The 17,611-nt window shown below is 37.6% G+C and overlaps 1 protein-coding gene across 4 annotated transcripts in view; it reads left to right on the top strand.

Annotated features, from left to right (window-relative positions):
- LOC128548898 (rab9 effector protein with kelch motifs-like) overlaps positions 1-17,611 on the top strand; it is a 41,656-nt gene that overhangs the window by 11,346 nt on the left and 12,699 nt on the right. Inside the window, exons 2-4 of one of the 4 annotated variants that reach the window (XM_053524509.1) lie at positions 13,674-13,787; positions 15,577-15,804; positions 16,408-17,466. In XM_053524509.1, the coding sequence (XP_053380484.1) occupies positions 16,641-17,466 (826 nt within the window). In that variant the 5' untranslated portion in view covers positions 13,674-13,787; positions 15,577-15,804; positions 16,408-16,640. Of the gene's footprint in view, positions 1-6,687; positions 6,934-6,989; positions 7,178-13,673; positions 13,788-15,576; positions 17,467-17,611 lie in introns of those variants that run through there. The other 3 variants (XM_053524510.1, XM_053524511.1, XM_053524508.1) reach the window with 3 other exon arrangements.

Below are 17,611 nucleotides of genomic sequence, written 5' to 3'. Positions count from 1 at the left end.
TTGCAAGAATTATTGCCCCTTTTGGACTTCGAAAATATCAGATTTCTTGGTTAAGTTTTATTGCTGTAAAACTTGCAACACTTGTTCACCATCATAAGCTGACCATGTACAGCAAGAAACATAACTTTGTCCTGCTTTTTGCAAGAAAATATCAGATTTATTGGTTAAGTTTTAAGTTTAGGTCAGCTTTTCTCCTAAACTATTCAAGCTATTGCTTTGAAACTTGCAAAAGTTGTTCACCATCATAAGCTGACTATGTACATCAAGAAACATAACTCCATCCTGACTTTTGCAAGAAGTATGGCCCTTTTTGGACTTAGAAAATCATGGGTAGGACAATTTTTCTATTATACAAAAAAAAAATCAGATGAGTGTCAGCACCCGCATGGTGGTGCTCTTGTTATTCAATTCCGCTGCGCGAAATTCATCAGTTATAATATTGGATGTTAATATGAAAATAGTTCAGAATGTCACGTTTCATGATTTGAAATACAGACGGTAAACCAAAATCCTGAACTCTGAGCACTAAAAATGAATTTATTGCTAAGGCCTAAAAAAGAATTCTTTGTTTCTGGTAACATGCTCAAAAAAATTAGGTTAGGTAGGTCGGACAATTTTTTTGGGGGGGGATTTTTTTTATACCTCCGAAGGCATATTAGTTTTCAACTGTCCGTCCGTTCGTTAGTTCGTTCGTCACAACGTTAACTTTTTGCATGAAGGCACTTTACTTGCGAACCACTGCACCCGTCCTAGGACCTTCAAACTTCACATGCTGATAGTACTTATTGAGCACACAACCCGTACTGACTTTGGGGTCACCAGTTCAAAGGTCAAGGTCACCAGGTCAAAGGTCAATGCGCTTCGGGAGCATTTGTCACCATTAATGACAGCTTTTGTTTATTAAGGGAGACTTTTCGGAAATTATTTTTGTGTCAAAAAATGAATACAAATAAGGGGGTTATGCTTTTAGAGCATCAGTAAGTTGATTTCTAACATCACTCACCATATTTAAATCATAAAAAATGCATTTTTGCAACTTTTTGTTAAAAAGTTGAAAAAAGTATTCTCCAAGGCCATAAAAACATTTAGGGCTGGGCCAAAAATTTAGGGTAGGTAGGGATACCAGAAACAAACACATTTTTTTTTACGCCTAATGCACACTATTATATTTTGGAGGGAAAACAATATGGCACATGTGTTTCATGAGGTAAGATTTCTGTTGTTAGCCCACCATCATCAGATGGTGGACTATTCAAATCACTCTGCGTCCGTGGTCCGGCGTCCTTCCGTCCGTCCGTCCGTCCGTCCTTCCGTTAACAATTTCTCGTTATCGCATCTCCTCAGAAACTACCAGGGGGATTTTGACCAAACTTTGTCAGAATGATGTATTGGTACCCTAGTTGTGTCCCCCTGAAAATCAGACTGGTTCAACAAATTTTTAGTAAGTTATGGCCCTTTGTTTATTTCTATAATTTACATAGATTTATATAGGGAAAAACTTTGAAAATCGTCTTGGCCAAAACCACAGAGCCTAGGGCTTTGATATTTGGTATGAAGCATCATCTAGTGGTCCTCTACCAAGATGATTGAAATTATTTCCCTGGGGTCTAATATGGCCCCGTCCTGGGGTCACATGGTTTATGTAGACTTATATAGGGAAAAACTTTGAAAAACCTCTTGTCCAAAACCACAAGGCCTAGGGCTTTGATATTTTGTATGTGACATCATCTAGTGGTCTTCTACTAAGATTGTTCAAATTATCCCCCTAGGGTCAAATATGGCCCCGCCCCGGGGGTCTCATGGTTTACATAGACTTATATAGGGAAAAACTTTGAAAATCTTGTCCAAACCACAAAGCCTAGGGCTTTGATATTGTAATGTAGCATCGCCTGGTGGTTCTCTACCAAGTTTGTTAAAATTATCCCCCTAGGGTCAAATATGGCCCTGCCCTGGGGTCACATGGTTCATATAGACTTATATAGGGAAAAGCTTTTAAAAACTTCTTGTCAATAACCTACAACATTCAAATTTGGACCACATGTATGGTTTTGAGTGGCAAGATGAACCTTGACATGAGTTGACCTTGATTTTGACCTAGTGACCTACTTTCACATTTCTGTAGCTACAACCTTCAAATTTGGACCACGTGCATAGTTTTGTGCACTGATATAAACTTTGACCTTGACATTGACCTAGTGACCTACTTTCACATTTTTGAAGGTACAGGCTTCAAATTTGGACCACATGCATAATTTCGTGTTCCGAAATGAAATTTGACATTGATTTTGACCCATTGACCTACTTTCACATTTCTCAAGCTACAGCCTTCAAATTTGGACCACATGCATGGTTTTATGTACCGAAACAAACTTTAACCTTTACATTGACCTAGTGACCTACTTTCACATTTTTGAAGGTACAGGCTTCAAATTTGGACCCCATGCATAGTTCTGTATTCCAAAATAAAATTTGACCTTGATTTTGACCTAGTGACCTACTTTCACATTTCTCAAGCTACAGCCTTCAAATTTGGACCACTTGCATAGTTTTGTGTACCGAAATGAACTTTGACCTTAAGATTGACCTAGTGACCTACTTTCACATTTCTGTAGCTACAGGCTTCAAAATTAGATCACATGCATGGTTTTGTGTACCGAAACAAACTTTGACCTTTACATTGACCTAGTGACCTACTTTCACATTTCTCAAGCTACAGCCTTCAAATTTGGACCACTTGCGTAGTTTTGTGTACCAAAATGAACTTTGACCTTAAGATTGACCTAGTGACCTACTTTCACATTTCTGTAGCTACAGGCTTCAAATTTAGACCACATGAATAGGATTGTGTACCGAAACAAACTTTGACCTTGACATTGACCTAGTGACCTACTTTCACATTTTTGAAGGTACAGGCTTCAATTTTTGACTACATGCATAGATTTGTTTCTGAAGTGAAATTTGACCTTGATTTTGACTTAGTGACCTACTTTCACATTTCTCAAGCTACAGCCTTCAAATTTGGACCACTTGCATAGTTTTGTGTACCGAATTAAACTTTGACCTTAAGATTGATCTAGTGACCTACTTTCACATTTCTCAAGCTACAGCTTTCAAATTTGGACCACATGCACAGTGTTGTGTACGGAAATGAAATTTGACCTTGAGCTAGTCAGTAAGTCTTGAAATTTGGAACACTCAAAAATGGCACATTGGTGGGCGCCAAGATCACTCTGTGATCTCTTGTTAAATAATTCATTATCAAATGTGTTCATATTTTCCTCGTAACATATTCAAATAGATTTCAGCATTGAGAGGCTTATGTAAATTACTTTTTGAGTAAAGTTTGTCTTTGTCCACAGTATTTATGAAAGGAGTATTTTTAGATTGACATTCGGAGATTGGAAGTGTGACTTTTTCTGTGAATCCTTTTAAACCACATTACCATGGATCCATGGCACAGATATCACTCTCTTCCCCTATATTAAGTTTGTCTATTAAAAAAAAAAACAACAACAAACAAAATTGAATCATTAAAAAATTAAACCCCACGGAAATAAAATACGTTTTACATCACCACATATCCTGCCCAGACTGAGGTCCACCTCTCCCACATAAAATGATAACAACAATTTAGAATTTTAGTCATTGTTGTAGTAGGGCAGAAGGAAGCTTCACTGTGTCATTTAAAATATAGATTTTTTGAGTATCAACAAATCAGATATAAAATGACACAAGATATCTTTTCATATTTTATTCATATATCTTCACGAGAAATACAAAATAATTAGTTATAAATAGCATTGGAATAAAAAAAAATTTTTACCTACCTACCTACCCAACTTGACAGAGTAGGCTCGGGAGACAGCAAACAGAGACTTTTTTAAATTTGGCCTAAGGTCTTTTTCACTAGAGCTAAAAATAGAAATACCTTTAAATAACATCTGATCATGAAAGGCTTCATGGATCTTCACCAAAGTTGGTCTGTAGAATCATTGTAAGATTCACTGGCCCCCTTTCAGAACCACTAGATGGAATATAGAAATACCTGTGAAAAACTTCTTTTCATGAACCATGGGATGCAGGTACCATTATAAAGAGGACTTCCAAAACACCGTCAGCCTGCTCCAGTTGCCTGTTTGTATTTTTATCCCCCCACCAAAGGTGAAGGGGATATTAGAAATGCCCTCCGTCCGTGCGTCCGCAACGATATTTGTCCGGAGCATAACTCAAAAAGTACTTGAGGGATTTTCTTCAAACTTCATACACTGATAGAACACATTGGGAGGAAGTGCAGTGTGCAAGAACAATAACTCTGCCTTGCCTATTTTTTGAGTTATTCCCCTTTATCTTATTTTCTTAAAAAAATTTGTCCGGAGCATAACTCCAAAAGTACTGGAGGGATTTTCTTCAAACTTCATACACTGATAGAACACATTGGGAGGAAGTGCAGTGTGCAAGAACAATAACTCTACCTTGCCTATTTTTTGAGTTATTCCCCTTTATCATATTTTCTTAAAACATTTTGTCCGGAGCATAACCCCAAAAGTACTGGAGGGATTTTCTTCAAACTTCATACACTGATAGAACTTATTGGGAGGAAGTGCAGTGTGCAAGAACAATAACTCTACCTTGCCTATTTTTTGAGTTATTCACCTTTATCATATTTTCTTAAAGAAATTTGTCCGGATCATATCTTCTTCATGCATGGAGGGATTTTGATATATCTTGGCACAAATGTTTACCACCACGATGCGGAGTGTCATACGCAAGAACTAGGTCCCTAGGTCTAAGGTCAAGGTCACACTTAGAGGTCAAAAGAAACAAGAATAAAAACCTTGTCCGGAGCATTTCTTCTTCATGCATTGAGGGATTTTGATATAACTTGGCACAAATGTTTACCACCACGAGACAGAGTGTCATGCGCAAGATCCAGGTCACTAGGCCTAAGGTGAAGGTCACACTTAGAGGCCAAAGGTCAGATACAAGAATGACTTTGTCCGAAGCATTTCTTCTTCATGCATGGAGGGATTTTGATGTAACTTGGCACAATTATACACCATCATGAGACGAAGTGTCATGCGCAGTTCCCTTCTTTAGAATTACTTCCCTTTGTTGTTACTTTAAATAGCTTTTATTGTAACTTTTTTCATTACTAGTCGTAGGGAAAAATTGAGACCACTTTTCTGTAGTACAACAAACATGCTTAATCCAATTTTGAGGTGTGTTTTGACCAGTCTCTTCCTGATAAAGATTTTTGTGTGGACTAGCAATTTTTTTTTTTTTTTTTTTTTTTTTTTAAAGATTAACTTCCCTTAGTTGTTACTATAAATAACTTATAACTTATATTGTAACATTTTTATAATTGACCCTAGGGAAAAAACAAGACCACTTTTCTGTGGTACAGCATAGATGTTACTCTCCAGTTTTAGGTGTTTTTTATTAATTTTATTATATATAAGGTATCTCTACCTAGTAAGGAGTTTTTTTGTGGACTTTAAAAAACAAAAGACTTACAATGATTACTAAACAACCACAAAATTAACATTCCATTTGCAAATACAGCTGCTAGAGTAAAGAAATTTGCTTTGACGGGCATATATTGTGACATTCTGGCACTCTTGTTCCCTGTTAGCTTTCCATTCCTTCTTTTTACAGTAGCCATATAGAAAAACATCATAGTTATACTCTTCATGAAAATTAATAAAATTTAGCAGTAAACCACCTCACTACTGACTTATTCTTTCTTCCACATCTTAAAACCCCTGATGCGGACCACATCCTTCAATTATGATATGCCCGGTGGGGGGATTAGCCATGTCTGACATGGCTCTTGTTACACCTAATTTTAAAAACCTAAGAAGCATAATGTTTGAACTGTTTGTCATCTTCCACACTTAATATATGCAATAGACTTCTACAGTCTGTTGAACTTTCGACACCTGGAGCATGTTATGGTCCTCTTCCAAGGTTGCACACTGTCTAGCCTGTTTTGCTCTGAAACTCAGGTGGGCAATCTAGGGCCATCATGGCTCTCTTGTTTCCAATTATCTGGTTTAAATTTTTATACGAGACCAGATTACATCGAAACTCAATTCAAAACTAAACATCATACTTGACCATCTGTCTTTAAGTGACATGTTATAATTGTCTTCCCAAATTTCATAACTGTTTTAAAAGATATGAAAATATGACAAGTGAGTACCAACTCCTATTGGGCAGAATATTTGAAGATTTATTGGAACTAAATGAGCAGAATAATTTTGATTTTACGTTATTCACAGACTTGCCCTCTAGAATTCAGATTTTGGAACTTACAAGTGCTAGATAAAGATGCTCAAATTTCAAACAAAGATCCCCTTGTTCTTTGATGTGATAATTGTTTAGCAATGAAACTGGACTTAGATTTAAATGTCTAATCCTAAAGACTGAAGACTTGAAGCTCAGACTAATAATCACTGATTTTGTTGTCCTGTGTTCACCAGGCCATAGTAGAGCACAGATCCTATCTAATGGATCTGTTGTTGACATTAAATACACTGTTTACCTGTATGATATCACGGATTCTAATGAATCCCATATAGCACAATGTAGTGGAGTGTTATATGTATTGACATGCAATAATTAATGTAGTATATCAAGAAGATGTTACCACTATATATATTTACCACTGTCATTATTATATTGCACTACTTGTAAACCGAGTACAATATTTTGTGATTTATGTCATTTAATACAAGTTTTATTTATGGACATCAGTTTATTTCAAAAGAACATTGGAGTTAACTTCATTATAAACTGTTTTCATATAAATTATAATTTGAAAATGCTATAATTTTAAAATGAATCTCTCAGCATGCTAAGTGTGAAATTTACATAACATTCAGACGGATAGGATATACGGATATACTGTGTTTGTAGCTTAAATTTACTTTGGTAAGTGGTTGTTACATTTCATGGATAATAAATGGGCTTCAGTACATTTTACTCTCTGTTTGAGGTATTATATTAGTATCAGTGCCATTACAAGTTACTTCCCTGTGTTGGAATGGTTACATGTTTAGAGGATTATCAGAGATTTAGGAACATTAATCTGAGATATTGACAAAACTGGCAAAAACTGTCTATCAAAGTGATGTCTCAAGTGTTTTTAGACTTGCATAAGTTTGTCTTCACCTAAGTATGTATGGGTATTGATGCATGTTAATTATGTATGGTATATGGTTGTAATGATTCATAATGTTAATTGATTTAGTTTCACATTATATGAATGTTTTGACTGTAGATTAATCATGATTGCATAAATTCATTTTCAAAACATATTTAACATACAGGTGTCCAACTGTGAATGTATGGTAAATTCAAGGTTTACAAATGAGCCGTGCCATGAGAAAACCAACATAATGGCTTTGTGACCAGCATCGATCCAGACCAGCCTGCGCGGATCCATGCTGTTCGCTTTCAAAGTCTATTGCAAGTAGAGAAACTGTAAGTGAACAGCATGGATCCTGACCAGACTGCGCAGATGCGCAGGCTGGTCTGGATCCATGCTGGTTGCAAACCCACTATGTTGGTTTTGTCATGGCACGGCTCAGATGTTCTTAAAAAGAAGTTCAAGATGCACCTGCATTCTTTTGAAACCTAATATTTGGGTACTGCAGTTTTATTACAATTTAGCTTTTAAACATATGCTTTATATTCCATGCTGAAACTCTGTATTTATTGAAAACAAGAGCTGTTTGTAAAACATGTTTGCTCCCCATGATAGGTTGTCCCAATTTTCAGTCCCATGATTATTGTGACCTTGGCCTTTGACCTGCTAGCCTCAAAAACGAAAGGGGTCATCAGCTTCATACATGCAAGTTCAATCATGCTATCAAGTTTGAAGATACTGAGTCAAGTGGTTTTAAAGTCATTAGGCGGAAACTGTGTTCAAGGTTATAACCCCTGTGACCTTGACCTTCGATTTACATAATGATGATACTAAGTTTGAAGGTTCTGGGTCATTGTTTCTCAAGCTATTGTGCAGAAACAGTTTTCTAGTTTCAGGCCCCTGTAACCTTGACAGTTGACCTACTGACACTAAAAACTATAGAGGTCAGTTAATTCATAAGCCCAAAAATGCTACCAAGGTGCAAAGCAATATACACCCACTTCTTAGAAGGAGGCATAAAAAGTGGCCTTGTTCAGTGCAGCCTCACTGATTCAGGTGTAACAGTGTTAAATGCAACCTCACTGATTCAGGCACAACAGTGTTCAATGCAGCCTCACTGATTCAGGCGTAACAGTGTTCAATGCAGCCTCACTGATTCAGGCGTAACAGTGTTCAATGCAGCCTCACTGATTCAGGCGTAACAGTGTTCAATGCAGCCTCACTGATTCAGGCGTAACAGTGTTCAATGCAGCCTCACTGATTCAGGCGTAACAGTGTTCAATGCAGCCTCACTGATTCAGGGGGAACAGTGTTCAATGCAGCCTCACTGATTCAGGCGTAACAGTGTTCAATGCAGCCTCACTGATTCAGGCGTAACAGTGTTCAATGCAGCCTCACTGATTCAGGGGTAACAGTGTTCAATGCAGCCTCACTGATTCAGGGGTAACAGTGTTCAATGCAGCCTAACTGATTCAGGCGCAACAGTGTTCAATGCAGCCTCACTGATTCAGGGGTAACAGTGTTCAATGCAGCCTAACTGATTCAGGCGTAACAGTGTTCAATGCAGCCTCACTGATTCAGGGGTAACAGTGTTCAATGCAGCCTCACTGATTCAGGGTTAACAGTGTTCAATGCAGCCTCACTGATTCAGGGGTAACAGTGTTCAATGCAGCCTCACTGATTCAGGCGTAACAGTGTTCAATGCAGCCTCACTGATTCAGGCGTAACAGTGTTCAGTGCAGCCTCACTGATTCAGGCGTAACAGTGTTCAGTGCAGCCTCACTGATTCAGGCGTAACAGTGTTCAGTGCAGCCTCACTGATTCAGGCGTAACAGTGTTCAGTGCAGCCTCACTGATTCAGGCGTAACAGTGTTCAGTGCAGCCTAACTAATTCAGGGGTAACAGTGTTCAATGCAGCCTAACTGATTCAGGCGTAACAGTGTTCAATGCAGCCTAACTGATTCAGGGGTAACAGTGTTCAATGCAGCCTCACTGATTCAGGCGTAACAGTGTTCAATGCAGCCTCACTGATTCAGGCGTAACAGTGTTCAATGCAGCCTAACTGATTCAGGGGTAACAGTGTTCAATGCAGCCTCACTAATTCAGGTGTAACAGTGTTCAGTGCAGCCTCACTAATTCAGGTGTAACAGTGTTCAATGCAGCCTCACTGATTCAGGTGTAACAGTGTTCAGTGCAGCCTCACTAATTCAGGTGTAACAGTGTTCAGTGCAGTCTCACTGATTCAGGTGTAACAGTGTTCAGTGCAGCCTCACTGATTCAGGTGTAACAGTGTTCAATGCAGCCTCACTGATTCAGGTGTAACAGTGTTCAGTGCAACCTCACTGATTCGGGTTTCACGCTGTTTGATGCAGGAGCAGAAATTCGGGTATCCCGCTGTTAATTGCAGCTACAAAATATCCCACTGTTCAATGCATCTGCATGATTTCAGGTATCCCACTGTTTATTGCACATGCAGAAATTCGGGTATCCCACTGTTCATTGCAAAAGTTAGGATATCACACTGTCCAATGCAGCTGCAGAATTTCAGGTATCCCACTGTTCATTGCATCTTCAGAATTTCAGGTATCCCATTATTCATTGAATCTTTAGAAATACAGGTATTTCTCTGTTCATTGCATCTTCAGAATTTTAGGTATCCCACTGTTCATTGTGTCTTCAGACTTTCAAGTATCCCACTGTTCATTGCATCTTCAGAAATTCAGGTATCCCACTGTTGATTGCATCTTCAGAAATTCAGGTACATGTATTCCACTTTTCCTTGCATCTTCAGAATTTCAGGTATTCTACTGTTCATTACATCTTCAGAATTTCAGGTATTCGGCTGTTCATGGCATCTTCAGAAATTCAGGTTTCACACTATCCATGGCATCTTCAGAAATTCAGGTTTCTCGCTATTCAGGGCATCTTCAGAAATTCAGGTATCACACTATTCATTGCATCTTCAGAAATTCAGGTATCACACTCTTCAGAAATTCAGATATCACATTATTCATTGAATCTTCAGAATTTCAGGTATCACGCTATTCATTGCATCTTCAGAAATTCAGGTTTCACACTATTCAGTGCATCTTCAGAAATTCAGGTTTCACACTATTCAGTGCATATTCAGAAATTCAGGTATCACACTATTCAATGCATCTTCAGAAATTCAGGTTTCACACTATTCATTGCAGTCACACTGATTCAGGTATACAGGTGGTGTATCAACAGGAATTCTGGTCAAAATGTCCGATTCGGGTTTCACACTCTTCAATGCAGCCTAACTGATTCAGGCGTAACAGTGTTCAGTGCAGCCTCACTGATTCAGGCGTAACAGTGTTCAATGCAGCCTAACTGATTCAGGCGTAACAGTGTTCAGTGCAGCCTAACTAATTCAGGGGTAACAGTGTTCAATGCAGCCTAACTGATTCAGGCGTAACAGTGTTCAATGCAGCCTAACTGATTCAGGGGTAACAGTGTTCAATGCAGCCTCACTGATTCAGGCGTAACAGTGTTCAATGCAGCCTCACTGATTCAGGCGTAACAGTGTTCAATGCAGCCTAACTGATTCAGGGGTAACAGTGTTCAATGCAGCCTCACTAATTCAGGTGTAACAGTGTTCAATGCAGCCTCACTAATTCAGGTGTAACAGTGTTCAATGCAGCCTCACTGATTCAGGTGTAACAGTGTTCAGTGCAGCCTCACTAATTCAGGTGTAACAGTGTTCAGTGCAGTCTCACTGATTCAGGTGTAACAGTGTTCAGTGCAACTTCACTGATTCAGGTGTAACAGTGTTCAATGCAGCCTCACTGATTCAGGTGTAACAGTGTTCAGTGCAACCTCACTGATTCGGGTTTCACGCTGTTTGATGCAGGAGCAGAAATTCGGGTATCCCGCTGTTAATTGCAGCTACAAAATATCCCACTGTTCAATGCATCTGCATGATTTCAGGTATCCCACTGTTTATTGCACATGCAGAAATTCGGGTATCCCACTGTTCATTGCAAAAGTTAGGATATCACACTGTCCAATGCAGCTGCAGAATTTCAGGTATCCCACTGTTCATTGCATCTTCAGAATTTCAGGTATCCCATTATTCATTGAATCTTTAGAAATACAGGTATTTCACTGTTCATTGCATCTTCAGAATTTTAGGTATCCCACTGTTCATTGTGTCTTCAGACTTTCAAGTATCCCACTGTTCATTGCATCTTCAGAAATTCAGGTATCCCACTGTTGATTGCATCTTCAGAAATTCAGGTACATGTATTCCACTTTTCCTTGCATCTTCAGAATTTCAGGTATTCTACTGTTCATTACATCTTCAGAATTTCAGGTATTCGGCTGTTCATGGCATCTTCAGAAATTCAGGTTTCACACTATCCATGGCATCTTCAGAAATTCAGGTTTCTCGCTGTTCAGGGCATCTTCAGAAATTCAGGTATCACACTATTCATTGCATCTTCAGAAATTCAGGTATCACACTCTTCAGAAATTCAGATATCACATTATTCATTGAATCTTCAGAATTTCAGGTATCACGCTATTTATTGCATCTTCAGAAATTCAGGTTTCACACTATTCAGTGCATCTTCAGAAATTCAGGTTTCACACTATTCAATGCATCTTCAGAAATTCAGGTTTCACACTATTCAATGCATCTTCAGAAATTCAGGTTTCACACTATTCAGTGCATATTCAGAAATTCAGGTATCACACTATTCAGTGCATCTTCAGAAATTCAGGTTTCACACTATTCATTGCAGTCACACTGATTCAGGTATACAGGTGGTGTATCAACAGGAATTCTGGTCAAAATGTCCGATTCGGGTTTCACACTCTTCAGTGCAGCCTCACTGATTCAGATTGAACTTCAGACCTCTTGGGATTGAAAGTTTGTATTTTATCAAAATAGCTTTTTGGTGGGGATATGAATTTTGTGGATTTAAACTTTATAAGATCATATGAATGTAAATTTGATTGTTTGTTAGGATTGAAATTTGTCACAACCACATAATCACAACCACATAATGCATGAAAAATTAGTTTCCCACGGATATTTACAGTATTACAGTATCCAGGAAAGGAAGTTTAATTATGTAGTGAATTTATATCATTTTTCAAGGGTTCATGAATAATTTTCTCTTATGAAGATAAGTACAGTAATTTTATGAACAATTAGGAATGATAACACTTTCAATCCATCAAAGGATTTCAGTGGACTTGACAACTTGACATTTAGGACTGCAAGATGACTAAGTCTTCAATATATATCTTTTTTCCATTTCAGTTATATATAGTTTATAGAAGGGAGAGCTTTCAGTTGGCTTAAAAGCTGAAATAGAACATACCATATACCTCTGTATGATATAAAATGCTATAGTAGATATTGCTTTGGCAATAAAAGAGGAGGCACCAAACTCTTGAGTTATCATTGTTTCCAGTTTTCATAACATCCCACTCATCATTTCATTGCCTTATTCACTCATTATATAATAATTGTTTATCTCTAGTTTCTTTGAACATAAAATTAAAATGGAAAAAAAAGTGGGTAAATAATATTATATCTGCACCATTTTTTCAACAATTTTCAAACATTTTGAAATTTCATTGAGTCAAGATACTGCAACATTTATTCAGCAGTTTAATCGAAATCACAGATTTTCTTCCAACATACAGTTGTAAGAATTGGTAAAAAAAATTTCAGATGATGGTATGATTGGATATATTTGTGCCTCCACTGTGAGTGGTGGAGGCATATAGATTTAGTTTTGTCCATCCGTCCAAAAACATTGTGTGACGCGCCTAGCTCAAAAAGTATTTGATATAGATTGATGAAACCTTGCATGAGTTTTTATCATGATAATAATTACGAACTTGCACACTTTCTATTTTTCGTTTGGCTCCGCCCCCTATTTCCAGAGTAATTATGGCGCCTGAAGTAGTAAAAAATGCTCATTTTCACCTAATGATGCACCTAGCTCAAACAGTATTTGATGTAAACCTGTGAAACCTTGCATGAGTCTTTATCAAGAGACCTTGCATACTTGCCATTCTTCTTGAGATTGTAGCGCTAATTACAGAGTTACTGTACTTGTAATAGCTGAAATAGTGGATTTTTTGTTTGTGATGGTCAGAGCTCAGAAAGTATATGGCCTAGAATAATGAATCCTTTATTTAAAATGTTTGTTGAGGCTATACCCCCTTAAGACTGCAAACATTTAACTTATTGCCCCTTATTTGTGACAAATGTACCAGTTGGGTCACACTCTGTGTCCTACAGACACATTCTAGTTTTACATTGAAGTTGTTCAGAAAATTGGGGAAATGACAATGGCTATATGCAGATTTATTAAACTGAGATCTCAAATTTCAAGTATCATTTAGCTTTAACCTTTTGTATTTTTGTAACTTTGTGAAAATTTCCAGTTCACAATAATTGCAAATATTTCCATGTCACATAAGTTTAACAGTCTTGGTTCTTACATAGTTTTTCTTAATGATGTTTCCATTATTCTTTCAGATGTTGTAAAAAACAGACTGTTTGACCGCCTAAATGACCAGTGCGGCCTCTAATTACCACGAGTCAACACAGTTTATCCATCAGCGCTACGAGGATACTGCACACATTATATTTGTATGTATGAATTCATACATGAAGCTCAGTTGTTTAGCCAGAGAGTGTTAAGCATTCAGCCTGTATTAATGTCACTTCATTTCACTTCATTTCGACATATTCTGCTCAAATTTTTACTTACAATATATAGCACAACCTCTCGAGAGCAGTCCTCCCTTAAGCAAAATCTCTGTATAACAACATCTTCAAAATTTCCTTAAGCTGAAATATGCTATCAAATTTACCTCTCCATAACAACAACCTCGACATAACAGTCCAATATTTGTACCTCCCAAAGAGTGTTGTTCTATAGAGGTTGCACTGTAGCCACAATTTTGATAACTGATGTACTAAAAGAATCTCCCAGAATAACAGACTGAAGCAAGAAAGCTCTGTGTATTTGTGTAAACAATATTCTGTGGCACTAATGAATGATCCAATACCTATAGAATCTGATTTCTTTGCGTCAAGATATGATAATAAAACTCTTATAAAGATTAATATAAATTTGAAGGAGAGTTAGTAAGAAATCTTAAGGTTGATCTCAACAACATGAGAACCTTTCTGTTTTGAATAGTTTCATTTAGCTGTGCCTTTACCGGACCAACAGAGATTTTGAGTCGTATTAAAGAACAAAAATTTATTTGTATATTTTTTAGCTCACCAGAGCACAAAGTGCTCAAGGTGATCTATTGTGACCGGTCATTGTCCGGTGTCCGTCATGCGTCAACATTTGCCTTGTGAACACTCTAGAGGCCACATTTGTGGCCCAATCTTTATGAAATTTGGTCAGAATGTTAGTCTTGATGATCTCTAGGTCAAGTTCAAAACTGGGTCATGTGGGGTCAAAAACTGGGTCAGTAGGTCAGATCAAAGGAAAAGCTTTTGAATACTCTAGAGACCACATTTTTGACCCAATCTTTATGAAACTTGGTCAGAATGTTAGTCTTGATGATCTGTAAGTCAAATTTGAAACTGGGTCATTTGGGATCAAAAACTAGGTCAGTATGTTAGATCAATGGAAAACCTTGTGGACACTCTAGAGACCATACAATCTTTATGAAACTTGGTCATAATGTTAGTCTTGATGATCTCTAGGTCAAGTTCGAAACTGGGTCATGTTGGATCAAAAACTAGGTCACCTGGTCAAATCATATGAAAAGCTTGTGAACACTCTAAAGGCCACAGTTGTGTCCCAATAATTACGAAACTTAGAAAGTTTTGGCTTGATGATTTCTAGGTCAGGTTTGAATCTAGGTCATGTGGGATCAAAAACTAGGTCACCTGGTCAAATAAAAGGAAAAGCTTGTGAACACTTTAGAGGCCACATTTGTAACTCAATCTTTATGAAACTGGATCAAATGTTTGTCTTAATCATTTCTAGGTCAAGTTTGAGTCTGGGTCATGTGGGGTCAAAAACTAGGTCACTAGGCCAGATCAAAGGAAAATCTTTTCAACACTCTAGAGACCACAAAGTTTAAGTTTGAAACTCTGGAGAATTAGTCAGAATGTTTGTTTTGATAATCTGTAGGTCAGGTTCGAATCTAGGTCATGTGGGGTCAAAAACTAGGTCACCCGGTCAAATCAAAGGAAAAGCTTGTGAAATCTCTAGAGGCCACAGTTGTAACCAGATCTTAATGAAATTTAATTAGAATGTTTGTATTCATGATCTTTAGGTCAAATTCAACTCTTGGTCATGTGGGGTCAAAAACTAGGTCAGTAGGCCAGATCAACTCTGGTGAGCGATATATAGGGCCATCATGGCCCTCTTGTTTGATATTTTACTGATATTTGTTTTGTATGATGATAGCAACAGCAACAGAAAGTCCGTCAAGACGAGAAGCGACGCCAACAACAATCCAAACCTTTCCATCATCCTACCCTAGCAATACCACCTACCAATCACCATCCAGAATTCAGTCGCTATGGCAACAGGGCAGTAGTTTCAACGGAAGCCGTGACACCAACAAAACTGGAAGCTGTAAAACCAGTGAAAAGTCCGGAGACAAAGAGAGTTCAACCAGCAGTGAAATCTAGCGTCTGTATTCTTGCATAAGCAAGCAATTTATACAGCCTTGAGAATAATCATTGTAAACAACAGGGATTGGGTGCACTTACAATAATCACATTCTGAATATTTATACTAAAGCTTGTTTGCAATGTATTATCTCATTGAAATATACACGGTAGCATAGTTGGGCTTACTTCAACTGGTAGATAGGCATGATAGAAAGTTGAGTAACAATATATTGCAATTGCCTTCTGCTCAAACTCTCTGCAAAACTACATCTTCTGTCTTTAACCTGAATTTTGTGCGCTGATTCCTTCCTAGCAGCTTGCTTACATTTGCGGATGAATAATTTGCATGTAATTTCTGAACGTTTGAATGACTTTAAACAATCAACACCAAGCGTATTCACTATTTATGGTTTTTGAGTATGTGCATGTGTAGTTTTATGTTGTGTTCTTAAATTATTTTGTTGTGAAGAAAAAAAACACGGATGATATGGAGTTTTTGGAATTGCTGTGTTAGAGTGATTTAAGTTAATTTTGTTGTGGTGTTGAGTTCAGTTTTGTTCCAAATTAAAGTGACTCTTCATTTTTTTTGCATCATAGATTTAACTTTTTCGTTTATTCGTAGTCGGACCGTGTTGATGGAGCGCATCAGAAACAGAGGAATAGTAGACGACATTCGCAGACTGTGATTTGTTTAGAAACAACTGTTTGATGTACAAGTATTCGTACTGCATGACAATTTCAGTTATGTTGTGGAAATAACTTGAATGTGCTAATCATTTTTAACTACGTATATAGCAAAGTATTTTAAATTTAGTGCCATTAAGCCTAACAGAATTTAACCAAATCTAGGAAATCATGGAGCTGCACCCTATGTTAGAGTTGGAAACGATACCCAATCCTGGGCTTTGGTATGTTCTGTCTGGACTCGGGGAATGTCCAAGTATGCGAGTCGGTGAGTCCTGCTCCTACATACCTGGGCAACATGAATCAGATAACGGTCACCTGTATATTATAGGAGGTGCTAATCCTAGTGGCCCGTTCTGTGATACTTACGTTCTAGATCTAAACACATTCAGGTGGGATTTTATTGACTCACCAGGATTTAGAGCACGTTATGAACATGCTTCATTTACACCAGAATCTCAACCACGTAAAATATACGTGTTTGGAGGGGCCGATCAGACAGGAAATATGAATGACATTCAAGTGTTAGATACTAATGCCAATTCCTGGAGTTCTGTGACTACTTCAGGCACCCCGCCCACTGAAAGAACTTACCACACAAATTCTGCAGTTGTTGGTGACAAATTTATTGTATATAGTGGTGGACATTGTGGAGCAGACCCAGTCACAGACAGACAAGTTCATGCATTTGATACAAAAACACATTCATGGCAAACACTAAATGTAAAAGGTGATTCACCAAAACCCAGACATGGTCATGTTGTTGTTGCTATTGGCAACAAAATTTATATTCATGGTGGAATGTCCGGGCCAAACTTTTATAATGATACCCATGTGTTAAATTTAGACAAATTGACTTGGTCTGATGTTAAACGTAAAAAAAATTATCCATCCGCAAGAGCTGGACACAGTGGTATTGCCATAGGAACAAACATGTACATATTTGGTGGGATGAACAGAGATGGTGCTCTTGATGAAACCTGGAAGTTTGATACACGTAAGTTCTCTGATGTAGGGGATATGTTGTCTGTAAAAAAATTCTGATTAATGCAGTTAAATGAAAGTGTGAGGGGTGAAAGAATACCTGTTGCGCATTTTTCTTGTGATTTAAAGAGAAAATGTATTTTAATTTCTATTTATTA

Source organism: Mercenaria mercenaria, chromosome 15, assembly GCF_021730395.1.
Source record: "Mercenaria mercenaria strain notata chromosome 15, MADL_Memer_1, whole genome shotgun sequence".
Taxonomy (NCBI): Eukaryota; Metazoa; Mollusca; class Bivalvia; order Venerida; family Veneridae; genus Mercenaria; species Mercenaria mercenaria.
This window is presented reverse-complemented; position numbering and strand designations above follow the sequence as displayed.